Source organism: Danio rerio, chromosome 13, assembly GCF_052040795.2.
Source record: "Danio rerio strain M-AB ecotype USA chromosome 13, GRCz13ab, whole genome shotgun sequence".
NCBI classification, from domain to species: domain Eukaryota; kingdom Metazoa; phylum Chordata; class Actinopteri; order Cypriniformes; family Danionidae; genus Danio; species Danio rerio.
Genome location: NC_141033.1, coordinates 33,132,519 through 33,146,303, shown reverse-complemented (window position 1 = coordinate 33,146,303; position 13,785 = coordinate 33,132,519). Strand labels below are relative to the sequence as shown.

Below are 13,785 nucleotides of genomic sequence, written 5' to 3'. Positions count from 1 at the left end.
TTATTGTGTAAAAGTGCAAAAATATCATTCATTCATGCATGACAGTGATTTACACCTCACTTAAAAAAGATAACTACACATGCTATTCTTGTCATGAGCATCAAGGTGTGGGAACGCTTAGGAGCAAAGTCCAGTCATGTCATGGACTGACAGGCAGATGCTTTCATATTGACGTTGAGACACTGCTTATTCATTTTCCGAAACAAATGATCAAATGATGTGGCATTGCGTTTCGTTTTATTTGCTTCATACAGTAGGCCAAAACAATTTTCTTTTTTTTAAACACCATGACATTGCTGTAAACTTGTTGGACAATTAAGCTGAAAGCAGGATAAACTTGACAAAATGGAGCCCCTTTTTAATGGTGTTTCTTTTATTTTTAAATGTTCAATTATGTGTTACCAGAGTGAAAAGTGAGACCCCATGACATTCTATAGTCGTATGCAAAATAAAAAAGCATATGCTGTCCTTAGTGCCATCATCTTGAACTTGTAGAAAAATGATATATGACAATGCAATATGACAAGGTTATTTATTTATTTTTGTTGTTAAGTGAAGCATATTTGTGTTTGTTGATTTTATATGAAAGTATTCGTCTTATAGAAGCACTGCAGGTAAACACTAGACAAGATGTTCTGTTGTTTAGGCTGCCTTTGTTTGTCCATGTAATAATAAATCCCTCAAAAGATTTTTTCAAGCATCAAAAAAAGTTATTTATGGGAAAACAAGAGCTTTTTAGCAAGAAAGTAAACGAAAACTATTGTGGTGTTTTGTTAAATTAGCCTACTTTGTAATATTAGGTACAATTATATAGAAATATTTGTTTCATATTTATAGATTCGCGGTTTCTGCCGAGTGTGCCGGCTGGGATGAGAATCAGCACCTCCAAGTCTGGGGCCATGGTGCTCCGTTGTTGTAAAGAAGGAGCTTAGCCGAAAGACAAAGCTTTCGATTTACCAGTTGTTCCTACTTTCACCTATGGTCATGAGCGAAAGGACAAGATCTCTGATACAAGCAGCCGAAATGAGTTTCCATTGCAGCGTGGCAGGGTGCACCCTTATAGGTGAGGAGCTCTGTCACCCGGGAGAAGCTCAGAGTAGAGCTGCTGCTCCTCCACATTGAGAAAAGTCAGCTGAGGTGGCTCGGACATCTGTTTTGGATGCCTCCTGGATGCCTACCTAGGGAGGTGTTTCTTTAAAAAAAATATTGTATATTTAAATAAAAAATATTATTTGCTAAGACAAAAACAAAAAAAAGTCATTGGAGGTATAGATTCCTGGCTCATACGGGATATGACGTTTTATCTCAACCAATTCATGGACTGATGTTCTGAAAAGCAGGTCATCTGGCAAACACCTGAGCATCAGACCATAGGGCGGCCCTTGACACCAAAATCACACCCCATGCTGAGTTAATTACTAAATGCTTAAAGGCAACCAGTGAAGGAAAGCTGTGGTTTTGACACCAGATATCACTGATTGTTTTGCCGGATTCAGGGCCTCACCCACAGCAGACCACCAGCATTACAGAACCATAGCACAGAGACTGGCACCGTCACAGAGATGGCCTTGCGTCAGGCTTTCTCTGAAGTTTTAAACCATCGCCAAAACAACAGCCACAAGTGTCATGTTTTCCAGCTGTTTTCTGCAGTTCTGTTGACAGTGCCTGACTCATAACGTTTAAGGCTGGGGAGGAGAGCCGATTTTGCATGCAGTGTTTCAGTTGGCCAGTTGGCTCTGGGTTTATGAGAGCAGATGCTAATGAATGATATCACCTCTTTTTGCTCATATGGGACCTGGATTTCCAAATCCTCCCCCCAGTAAAGAGGCTTTAGGCTTCACTACCCCCTTAACAGAGTGAAATAAACACTTCAGCGGCCAGTTGTTATTTAAGATTGCAAGTTGGTTGAGTGCACAAATTCACTTCCAAAATTCGTGTCACAGAAATCTGCTAAACAATAATACATTAATACTGGCCACTTCTTTGGAGAGCTGATTCCAAAAGGAAGCATATGAGAGCGTGTAACAATGTACTCTCCATGACCAGAAAGCTTATTATGACCACAACAGAATTATCTGTTGAGGTTTGACTTCACTTACATAATTAAAATCATTAGAATTCCCTTATATGCGAGACTTCTCAAATAGTCTAGTGGTTTGGAGGCTGAACTCTCCAGCTGAAGTCTGCCATACCACACATAGCATCTCGTTCAGCTAAGGAAGATGTAAAAAAGGGTTTTATTTCATGTCAGAAGCTCTCAAAAAGTATCAAGATTTTGTTTAGATGCTTTTTCTGCTTCTGTAGGGTTAAAACTAAGGGGGTAGTTCACCCAAAAATATACATTTACTCACTATTTAACCCCTTCAAGTGGTTACTTCCAAAACTTATGAACACAAAAGATGATAATCTGAGGACAGTTGGAAAAACCAATTCGATGGAAGTCAATGGTTACAGATTTCCAGCTTTCTTCAAAATATCTTCAATTGTGTTCGACAGAAGGAAGAACATCAAACAGGTTCAAGTGAAGCAAGGCAAGGCAAGTTAATTTATATAGCACATTTCATGCACAATAGTGATTCAAAGTGCTTTACATAAACAAGTGACCGAATTATAAGTTTTGGTTAAACTATCTTTTTAAGCATTTAAGTGTGTTTGATTTGGACAAACTTTGACTTAAATGATATTTCTGAAGCTTTGTCTTTTTCTGCTTTAGTGGCCTAGATATTAGTTTCAACATTGACTCACTTGTTAAAACTACTCCCAATAATAATAAAGTCCTTCTGGGAATATTTTCTCCTGCATAAAAATTGAAAAACAGCCCCTCCTATGGATTTTTCTCTATATTTCTCTTGAGTATTATAATTGCTACAGGGTGCCTTGTGTTATTGTTTAAGAAATTCAACATGTGAGGCAGTGGAAATGTGGAATGGAGTATGAAATGTAGTAAAAGTGAACATGCAGGTTCTACACTGTGTTTTAAACAAAGACTTCGCCATTGTGATGATTTGTTTTTGTCTTGTTCCGTTTATTTATGTTTTCAGTCCCTAAGAAAGAACTTCTGCTACAATTTAAACCAGAAAGAAGATGTATGTATTAGTGGCACTTGTTGATTTTCACCATGAAAGGATTAATTTAATCAGAACCAGGATATATAATCAGAATATAGTCAGTTAAAAAGTCAGACTTAGCATCAGTTTAGTTAACCTAACCTTTGTAACGTTCACTTTCTTGAATTTTCTTAAGAATTAGTCCATCATTGTAAATGTCAACTAATCAGAATTGTCAAGCTTTTAATCAAAATGTCAAAGTTGCTTATTTCTATAGGCTACAACAATGTGTGATGATCAGCAAATGTAACCATTCCAAATGTTTTAATGGATAAATAAAAGAATTGTATTCGCTTGTTCTCTAATAATACTAAAGATCATGCACAGTGCTTTACTTATTTGCTTAAAATTTGGTCAATCACAAATTTATACAAATTTTCCCCAATCCACAGCGTCAAATCGGTCCTGAGCTCCACTAAAGTCAAAAGTCTTTCAAGTGATTTTCTGGGTTGAACTCTTAATAATCAGACTTTTTCTCTGACATGTCCTTACAGGCAAGGCCTAAAGGCGAAGGACTGACTCCATACCAAGGCAAGAAAAGGTGCTTTGGTGAATACAAGTGCCCAAAGTGCAAAAGGAAGTGGATGAGTGGAAACTCTTGGGCCAACATGGGACAGGAATGCATCAAATGCCATATCAATGTTTATCCTCATAAACAGGTACGGTATCCATCTTCTAACAGTTCATAAATGTGACACTGTATTACTTAACTAGGACACATGCAGGTTTATCTGATCTGTCAGTTAGCTGTGTGAGCACATACGGTGTGAAGTTCTTATGGATGGGGCCCAGCAGGTATACTTGAAACCTGAGACACAAACCCAAGACATCTGTCTAACCCAAATACCTCTTGAACTAAAGGAGGGGTCCTTTTTCGGGAAGTAACAAACTTATCTAGACTATTGAAAATAACAGTTCCAAAAGGGGGCTTTAACTGTGATGCCTTGGAAGAATAATTTTGAGTTCCCCATATATATGTCCATATAATCAGCGAAGAACCATTGAAAGAGTGTTTTCTGACTTTAATCTGAAGTTACTTTATACTTATAAAAATAAACATTCTCAATTGGCTCAATTGGATTGTATGAAACAATTTTCCATGCATGAAAACAATTTTCATTACACTGCAGGTTCTTTAGTGATTTATTTTTTACATTATAAAAGTTTTTTTTTTACTTTAAAAAAAATGGTTGTTAAAAAAATTTTCATTAAAATGGTCTTATGGGCAACCAAAATATTTTGCCATTGCTGTAAACCCCCTACCTCAAAAGAATATGATTTTTTTTAAGAGTGTAAACCAGGGGGGGCCAACCCTGTTCCTGGAGAGCCACCTTCCTGCAGATTTCAGTTGCAACCCATGTCAAACACACCTGAACCAATTAATTAGGACCTAAACACCACGTGATAATTACAGGCAGGTGTGTTTGATATGGGTTGCAACTGAAATCTGCAGGAAGGGGGCTCTCCAGGAACAGGGTTGGCCACCCCTGGTGTAAACCAATAATGGAAAAAGTGCAAAAAAGTATATATTTCAAATGCATGAATGCCAATAAAGAAACCAATTTTAAAAATAGACAACTGTATAATTGGCAAATTATAATAGCTGTATTTAGGTTGATGTTAATGTTTTAGACTGAAAGAACATTGATGAAGTTGGGTATTTGCACATGAACCACATTTTAAGGTGATTTTCTGAAACATACTAAATATGCTGAAAGACTAGATTCTTAAAGAGGCCTTATTGTGCATTATAAAAGGTCATATTTTGGTTTTGGGGGGTCTCCAACAACATGCTGATATGCATGCATAAAAAAAACACTTTCATTGTCTTATAATATGCATTTATTCTTATTAATTATCCTAACGACTCCCATATGATTTTTTCAGTTATTCATTTGTTTCCACACCTCTCCTTTGCTTGAGGCTAATCTGTGCTGATTGGTCCGATGACCCAGTCTGTTGTGATTGGTCAACTGCGTTTGGCGCAAGACAGAGAGAAACGCCCAGCAGGAATGCATTAAAGCAATGCAGTTAAACACCAGAATATTACTCTATTCTTAACCACAACCCCAAGTAATAACAGCGATACACATTCTGAGTTAATCCACACAGTGGCAAAAGTTGAACTATTTTGAAAATTGACCATGCAGCGTGTGTGAGGAACAGCTGATGGTGGTTGTAGTAACAAACAGCAGGAGATCGCAAGCACAAAGCACATTTAAATTGGTAAAGGAAGAAGCTCTCATCGCGTTTTCAATAGCCCCATACAAATTTAACCCAAGAGATACAGTAAAAGCAGTGATCTATAACAGATACTTGATTACAACTTACAACACACAATTAAAAACATATTTTGCAAACTACAGAAAATGAGACAACCATTTTAATCACACTTCACTTTTTGTAGGAAGGAGGAACAATTACAGGATCTGGAGGAAGAAGAAACTGGTCCATACAAACAGTTACTGACAAAGTCCCATACATTAGTAGTCTTTGCTGATCCTTCTTTACTAACAAACGGCCAACGAATCCCATGTTGCAGGGTAGTTATTGTATAAATCATCAGAAAAATGACAGAAACAAACACTGCACACGGTTGGTTATACTGTGGTGTTAAAAATTAACTTTACCCTTTATTTCCCACAGCCGCATGTCTGGCCATTTCTCAGGGATAGTAATCTTTGTGTCATGATCAATCCCATCATCCCTCGCACTCAGCTAGTGTATAAAGAGAAAGGCACGTTCACGTTTCACCAGATCAAGCAGTTCATATTTGGTATTGTTTAGGTTCGATGTTGATATTAACAGGCAAAAGATCTTGACGAATGATAAATCATTTAAATGACTCTAAGTCAAATCTTTTATTTAAAAAAAATATATTTTTAAACAAGTTTTACTTTCAGATTTAACCCTCAGCTGGATGTTTTCATTCACTTAGAGCTGTGTTGCACACTGCATGGAAGGTCATTTACAAAAACCCATAATAGGGGCTCTTTAAATTACATCTGCAGTCTCACTGGTTAAACTTGCTTTTAAGAATCACCTACATCATTCTAGGAAAGTAAGCATGCAAATAGATCTTTTTAGCAGCTCTCGAGAGGAAAGCATTCATTGCAATTACCTTCCCTACAAGTACTTTTGCATCCAAATGCATTAGCAGCGGTTGTGCTGAAGGAACCATCTGTTGAGAAGGCCAGCTCTTCCACTGGACAGAGTATTATAGCTAATTCCCTTCTGACAAGCAAATTCTTTAGCTTTTCAGTCTCACCCACTTAACATGTTTCCTGCAGTAAGCGTGTGAGATGTGCAGCTCACTGCAATATATATCAAAAAAGCCTTTAAGGGTTTGCAGCTGGCTGACTTTCCCTGTAACCCAAGCAAACATACCAAAAGTTCTGCTTTTATTGTTCTCTCACAATGGAAATCATTCTTCCAATGTCTGCAGTATGGAAATCGTTCAATTCTCCAGATCATATGCAGTAAAGGATTTTATATCCCCAGCCGCTCCCGATGGACGATTAACTGAAAGTATCTGAATAGTGCCAATGCCACACTGCTGTATAAAATAGCCAGACCTGTGCCAGAATCTGCTGGAGAAGCAGGCGTCCAGAGATCCCTGCTTTTATCATTCTCATATTTAACGACATGCGCAGGGAACACGGCTGACATCTTTACAGTATGAGAGCAGACATGGAGCAGAGGCATTACATAAAGTCCTCCCAAGTTTCCTGCATTTTTTTTTTTGTTTTGGCAGGAATTCATCCTGTTTATTAGAAGCATCAGCAATCCACCACTGCCAAATTATTAATTCAAAGAGGTACCAGATATTTCCTCTTATTATCATTCACAAAAGCCTTTGGCTCCCAAGCAAACACTCCCTTGGGTTGCAGCACTGTCTCCTCCCAATGGCCCGTCGTAACCTGGTTTTCCGTAATTCACCGAGCGCAACTGAGACATACAGGAAAGAATAACAAGATTGTAAAACGATCTTCCAAAAGCAATGGGTGGGAAAACAAATAATTGCAGAAGTATTATTTGTGATCAACAGCCAAAAAGATTTGGCTTGCGCATGTTCTCAGTGTCTTTTGCTTCGCATCCAAGACAAAGACTCACTATAGAGTCTTCCCTCCCTGGTTGTCATCCTGAGCGATGGAATTCTGTAGGCATCTAAAATTGCTTGGAATCCTCTAGTGTAATAATCGAGGGAAAAAAAATGAAGTATTAACAACAAAACATGTACCGCTGGCAACGATTACAAACACAACGAGGGCGAATTGGCTCTTGATAGCAGTCCTAAACAAATTTCTGACACACCCCTGCGGTTGGTCCATTGTGGTTTGAGACTTGGACTTATTGGAGATCCTGACACTTGGTCTCCAAAACCATATCTCCAAAGAGTCTGGCCAAACGCTAAAAGAGAGTTCCAATTTCAACCTGACTGCTGTTGTAGACAGAAATACACAAGTGTGATTGACATGTTCTGCTCCTCTCAGCGTCCTTTAGAGAAACCCGACGGCCTGGACGTTTCCGACCAGAGCAAGGAGCATCCGCAGCATCTGTGTGAGAAGTGCAAAGTCCTGGGCTACTACTGCCGCCGCGTGCAATAAAGAGGATCCCGAGGTCGTCTATCCCCCTTTCCCATCGCTTCGCCTACCAAGCACTCCAAGATAAAGTGAAAAGTGCCAAAATATTCATGTAAATATCTCTAACGCTAGTAATGGCTTTGTGTATCAGCCGCATGCGAGCATTTATTGTGTATAATGGACATGTTTGGGACAGTATTTCTATCCGTACGGGACGCAGTGGATTACCTCACCATTGCGTCCCCTGGTTGTGTGTTTACAGACTCCCTTCATTCTCCCTGCCAAGTGAACTATGAGGATGTGCCGAGTGCTAAAGGTGTCATGTTAGGTTGCTCATACAAAGTGTGCCTTTGAAGAGTTTTTTTTGGGTCAATAGCACATCATATTAACTGTGAATTAACAGAGGGATAATGGACTTTCCATCCCTGGCTTTTGTGTCACATATTTATTTATGTTTGTATATCGTTTTTTGTAGTGCAATTGAATGAACTAAACTGGGATTATTTCATCTGGACAGGAATTGTCTGACCCCACCTCTTGCCATTAAAAACTACTGTAGAATAGAACTTGCTAATGCTTCGGTTTAGCGCATCAGGTAGTTTGTGTCTTTCACATACACATAGAAATTGCCAAACACAAGATTCTTTTTGTGTGATGTTGGCTCAATGCAGTCACACAGAGGATTTGAATCAAGCTGTTTGGCATCTATGCAAAACCATTGCAGATTATGCAGTTTCTTTTGTTGTCGCATGAAGTGTATGGATGAACGAAACAAAGCCATGACTAGCTGATCGTCACCGTCCTTTGAAATGTGATCACGCATGTTGCCGGAGAACTGCTTCAAACGTCTTAGAAACCCAGGTTAAGCTGAAGTATTTTGGTACAAGGGTCAAAATGTGAGCTTTTCGGTCCGTGTGCTAGCATATAATAACATAGCCTGTTTTTCACTGAGATATTCGCCTCAGGATATAGAGTGTGTTTATAGGCACATCTTAGATGAAATGGTCTACATGTGTCTTAAATGAACACTGCTCAAGAAAATGTCAAATAGTTAATTCGCTATTATGTAAACATTTATTTTTAAATTCAAAATTCACTCTTAAAAATATAAGGTTTTCCAAAACAACCTTACAGTGAAAAAAAGCAACACTCCACTTTTAAAAAAGGGAACTTTACGCAATGATATTACGCATCGCTTGAAAATACTTCTGAATCATCTCGCACAAATGTCCCCATGGTTGTAAGGCACACTCCCTGTGCAAGCAGACTGTCATGTTGGTTATACTGACGCAAACTAGGCGATTTTCAAGTGTTACGCAATGTCATCAAGTTTCATGATTATGATGAAGAAAGGAGTGTAGAGTCATATCGACCTAGAAAATAGCAACTTTTCATTTTACGTCAGCCACGATTTTGTCATCGGAGATAAATTTGGGAAATCCTAAAAAATTCCTGAAATCCTAGACTGAAATCGGTGATCTTTGATCATTGGTTTGACATGTTCACTGACAAACACTTAATGCCTATTGCCATCAGATTTTTCCTGTGATGAAGTTCTGGCAGTGTCAGAAGATTTCAGACACTTTCCTGCAGTGTGACAACAACTGCGATGATTGTCAATCCAAGAATTAATAGGAGCTCCGTATTTGATGATGCGATCCATGCAACAATTCAAATGACCGAGGGGAAATGACAAAACAGTTTTTTTTCTTGTTATGTTATTGAGACTCGCCGAGTGCAAATTTGCCGCTACAGATTGTTTACATTTGCTGTGAGGAATCATTTCAGAGTGCGGGATAGTGAAAGTGTCACGGGTGGATGATGTCCAACTCCGTGGGTGTTTTCTTTGGTGTTTGATGCGTCTTCATTGTCGCTCAGTCTGACTTTATGACATGAGATCTTACAGTGTAACATGGAAGATATGTTCATGCAGTCTGACATGCTACAATCATTCAGGATTATAAAATAAAAAATAAATATAAAATAAAAATTGCATCGTGTGAGCCGGCCTTTACTGCATGTAACTACAGAAGAACCAATCATAAAATAGGAAAATAATCGAAACTCTTTTGTCATTTTTGAGTGAGAGGCTAATGGCCTAATCCAATCCAATTCATCGGTTTATGCTAAGCTAAGCTAAGCTAAAAGTGCTCCCTCCAGACCTGGGGATTGGCTAAAATATGTAAAAAACGGTAAAACTCAACTGTTTAACTCGAGGAGAGATGTAAAATGAAAAATAAGTGGAGTGTTCATCTCAAAAATCTTTATAGTAATTTAAAAATGTCATTTATGTAAAGTGCTGTTTGTAGATGCCAACAAATAACCTTAATTTCAGAGTTTTGAGCTTGACCCTTGCACTAAATTAAGTTTTATTAAAGAGATTTTCCAGTGTTTACACAATTATTCTGATCTTATTTCAGTATGAAATCCTTAATGTTTATTGTCTAACCCCCGTATACGTATGCTTAAGCATAACATGCATAACTGATGAATTCCACCCTGTTTATACTGTGATTTTTGGGAAGTGTTTTCTATCCGAGTGGACAAATATATTGTTGTAAAGGGAAAAGAAGGACAAAGTAAGTAATCCTGAAGAGATTTTGAGAAGTAATAAAACAACACTTTGGGTACATGTGATTGGTCAGAAGATATTTCGGCTTGACAGAATTATGACAGAAGCATGTTAATATTGGATGGAAGTATGTGTGCGCAGGATCTCATATAAATATATGTGCCGTTACCTCTCACTATGGCTCACACACAGTACTAACTGATCGTATTTGAGTGTGACCCAGAACTATTGAACAATAAATGTAGCTTTACGTGTTCCAGCGGGAAGTTGTCGGTGGATTTTGTGAGAATTGAGGTTGCTTTGTTAATCCTAGATGTACATATGAAGTTACATGCATTTATACAATGTGTATAATTGTTTACTTATCTTTGGAGTCCACATATTTTGTGTCAAATTTTAGTTCATGTTTCATTTATTGGGATAAACTTTGATATCTTGATTGAAGGGAACGCCTTGTGCCTTAACTCGGTTTGTTCATGAGATGATCGAGGAGATGTTGTGTATGATCACGTATGAGGCATAAAAAAAAGCCGGTTAGATGCCTAAAAATGTAAATAAGCGAATTCTGCTTAACTGAACATTTTTATTTCATTATGGGAAATTCAAGCAGTACAAACTGCCAGGGAGTCAATCATTAGATCACAGTTAAATTAAAAACAAAGCTGTTTCTGTAAGTCGCTACTTTGTTCATTGGACGTCGTCATTGTTTCTGAGAGCCTTTATTTCTTGGTAACTGTGTTTTTGCTAACGGTGTTGCTAATGGCTTCACTCTGCGTACATTCTTACACGCCAAGGTTTACTTCAGGCCTCATTTAGGCTGGAATGAGTTACTCTGCTTTCTGATAAACACAATAATGAATGGCGTAATGAAAATAACCAGCAAAATAAGTGATTCCTGCGCATTCACCTTGACGTTTATAGCTGGTAGTCTGCACGTTAGGATTTCCTTGCATCTTTGGGATCAATTTAAACTCAAACGACCGAACGCACCACTAGATAAAGGCCTCGATTTGCTTTCCTAAAGCAAAATTGTTGCATTGCACTATTGTAAAATGACCCAGAGTTTTGTAAATGTTGAAGTTAGAATTGCGCATTTGAGCTTCCCCTGATTTCTGTCCTATCAAATGGAAGACAGAGCTTGTGGTGTTGAAAGTGTACATGCATTTAAAACTATAGAAAGTGCTTTTCGCGCATGTGATTTTGTCTTGAAATACATATACTTGACTTTTATAGCTCACTTTCAATATAAACGTGTTATTTTCTATTAAAGGTATGTGTATTTTGGAAACAATATAATGATTTTGGAGCAATTTTATATCCAGAAGAGATTTTTTGTCGCTTTTTGTTTTCCATTACAAAGATACTAGTATGTGTTTTGTGTATATATTCGATCGCCATTATTATCAATTTAGTTATTTCAAAATTGTTATGATGCAATATTAAAACTTTGTATGTGAAAAAGGGCAACTTGCTGAGATGCAAAAGAGCTGGGAGTTTTTTTCTTTCTTCGATATATCTTCGGTTATATCCTACAGAAATATTTATGGAAGGATTTTGTTCTTTTTTTTAACAATTCAATTCTTTTTTGTATAAAATATGCAACAGAAGCTACTCTATGAAGAAAATATTGATGATTACATAGAATATTATTCAAAGGTTGGTACATAATTATTATGCCCTTACAAGCCATTTTTATGTGTGTGTTTTAGTATATAGTTGCCTTAGTTATGAGCATATGTGTGCTTTGATTCATTGTGTGTCTGTTATACAGCATGAATGTTGTGATTTGCATTTATAGGAAATCTTTAACGCTCGTTCTAACATCACAAACAGCTGTTTTTCATATAAAAGACTGACTCACACACTGTAAGTCACAGGGCCTTTTTACTGAGGTGTTTTATACAGTGGCAAAAAGACGTGACTAACTCCAGTCATTGACCATAACACTGTATTGCACGTACAAACGTTTTACATGGTTGAAATGTGTTAGTGAATCAGGCCCATACTGTATGAAACTGTGAGCCATCTCCAGTTACTGCCAAGTCCAGGAATGATGTCGAAATGTTTTTCTTCGTATGTAAAAAAATGGAAAGAAATCCAAGACTATTTTTCAAAACAAGTGTGTGGGACTGAAGTTTGCATGTGCATGTTTTATTTGTTTAAATGAATCAAGAAATATAATTTGTGCAATGTATTCTTATTTAATATTAATACGTTTAATTCTTGCTAAGGTATCTTTTGTAGATTACACTTCTAGATGTTAGTCATTAATAATGCCTCCGTTCACTCCTAGGATTTCCAGTACCATTAATAGATTTACTGAATGTACTGATTTAACACTCATTTTTGTAATGTCTGTAAAATATTTGTCGTCATATTGGAGTGGACAGAGCAACAGAAAGCCTTGATGAAGGAATGTACCAGAATGTAAGATGAGATGAAATCTGTTGCTCGATGTCCATGAAACGGCATTCCGATATGTGCCTTATTTGTTAGTTAGAAAAACTGAAGACTGTGCTTTTAGAAGTTTGTTCAATTAAAACATGACTAAAAGAAATACGTCTCTCTTTCATTTGTTTGTGCATGCATTGATATATAGGTACTGTATATACTTCTGTTCAGTTTGGGCCAAATATACTGTGTGTACAGCCTGTTCTGGGATTTCAACATATTCTTTGGCACGTCTCTGGGTGTTGGGAAATTGTGTCCATTTTAAATCAGTCATGCTGAAGGCAGTATGGACTGATTAATTATTTAGATACGGTCCTTGGGAATGATGCTTGTGTAATTGAAAACCAAAGTCTAAAGCCTTGGGGAGAAGTTGTCATTCTGACATCACATCTATTTAATGTTGAACAGGCCGAGGAGCGTTTCTTTTTGGGTGTGTCCACACTTGTAGTTTGGATATCTTGGTTCATTTGGTCGAGATTTGAAAAGAAAAATGACATGACTGATACATTTGGCCCCGATTTGCTTAACCCTTATGTGCTGTTGGGGATGTTTTCATCCACTCTGGAGTCTTAATTTGGCCATAACTTTCTCTGGGTTTAAGCAGATGGAATGATTTTTGTGGACAAATCTTATTTTGATACATATTTTAAGAAACTGCTTTGAAAATGTAAAAAAAAAAATCAACAAACTTGGGCAAATTTACTACCCTTTCCTGAAGTCCATTATAATGACATTTTTTGATTGCAAAGCCATAACAACATATATAATCATGCATTCTTAATTGTTGCTGGTTGTTTATATTGGGAAAAGTTAAAATGTCAATCAAATTTTTTCTGTTGATCATCAGTTGAAGTGAAAAAGAGCTTAGTTTCTGGCTTAAAATTATATAGTTGTATGGAGTATAGTGTGCACGAGTGGAGACCTCTGAGAAAAATAATAAGCAGCTCAGCTTTCAGAACATAGTAAGTGTATTGATTCTTGCACACTATAATTTGTTGTTTTGCTCCATGGAACTCCATACAAAACTTTTTTGTACAGGCCTATCTAAACAGTTAATACTGCCAACTGATGA

At 37.3% G+C, this 13,785-nt stretch overlaps 1 protein-coding gene across 2 annotated transcripts in view; it reads left to right on the top strand.

Moving 5' to 3' along the window:
- The window catches only part of zcchc24 (zinc finger, CCHC domain containing 24), a 67,431-nt gene extending 54,612 nt beyond the window's left edge, over positions 1 to 12,819 (top strand). Inside the window, exons 3-4 of one of the 2 annotated variants that reach the window (XR_015505231.1) lie at positions 3,602 to 4,399; positions 4,577 to 9,652. Coding sequence is in view for 1 of the 2 variants with exons in the window: in NM_001098388.2 (NP_001091858.1) it covers positions 3,602 to 3,766; positions 7,601 to 7,714 (279 nt within the window). In the remaining variant the exon portion in view is untranslated. Of the gene's footprint in view, positions 1 to 3,601; positions 4,400 to 4,576 lie in introns of both variants that reach the window. The other variant, NM_001098388.2, reaches the window with a different exon arrangement.
- The last annotated feature ends 966 nt before the right edge of the window (positions 12,820 to 13,785 follow it).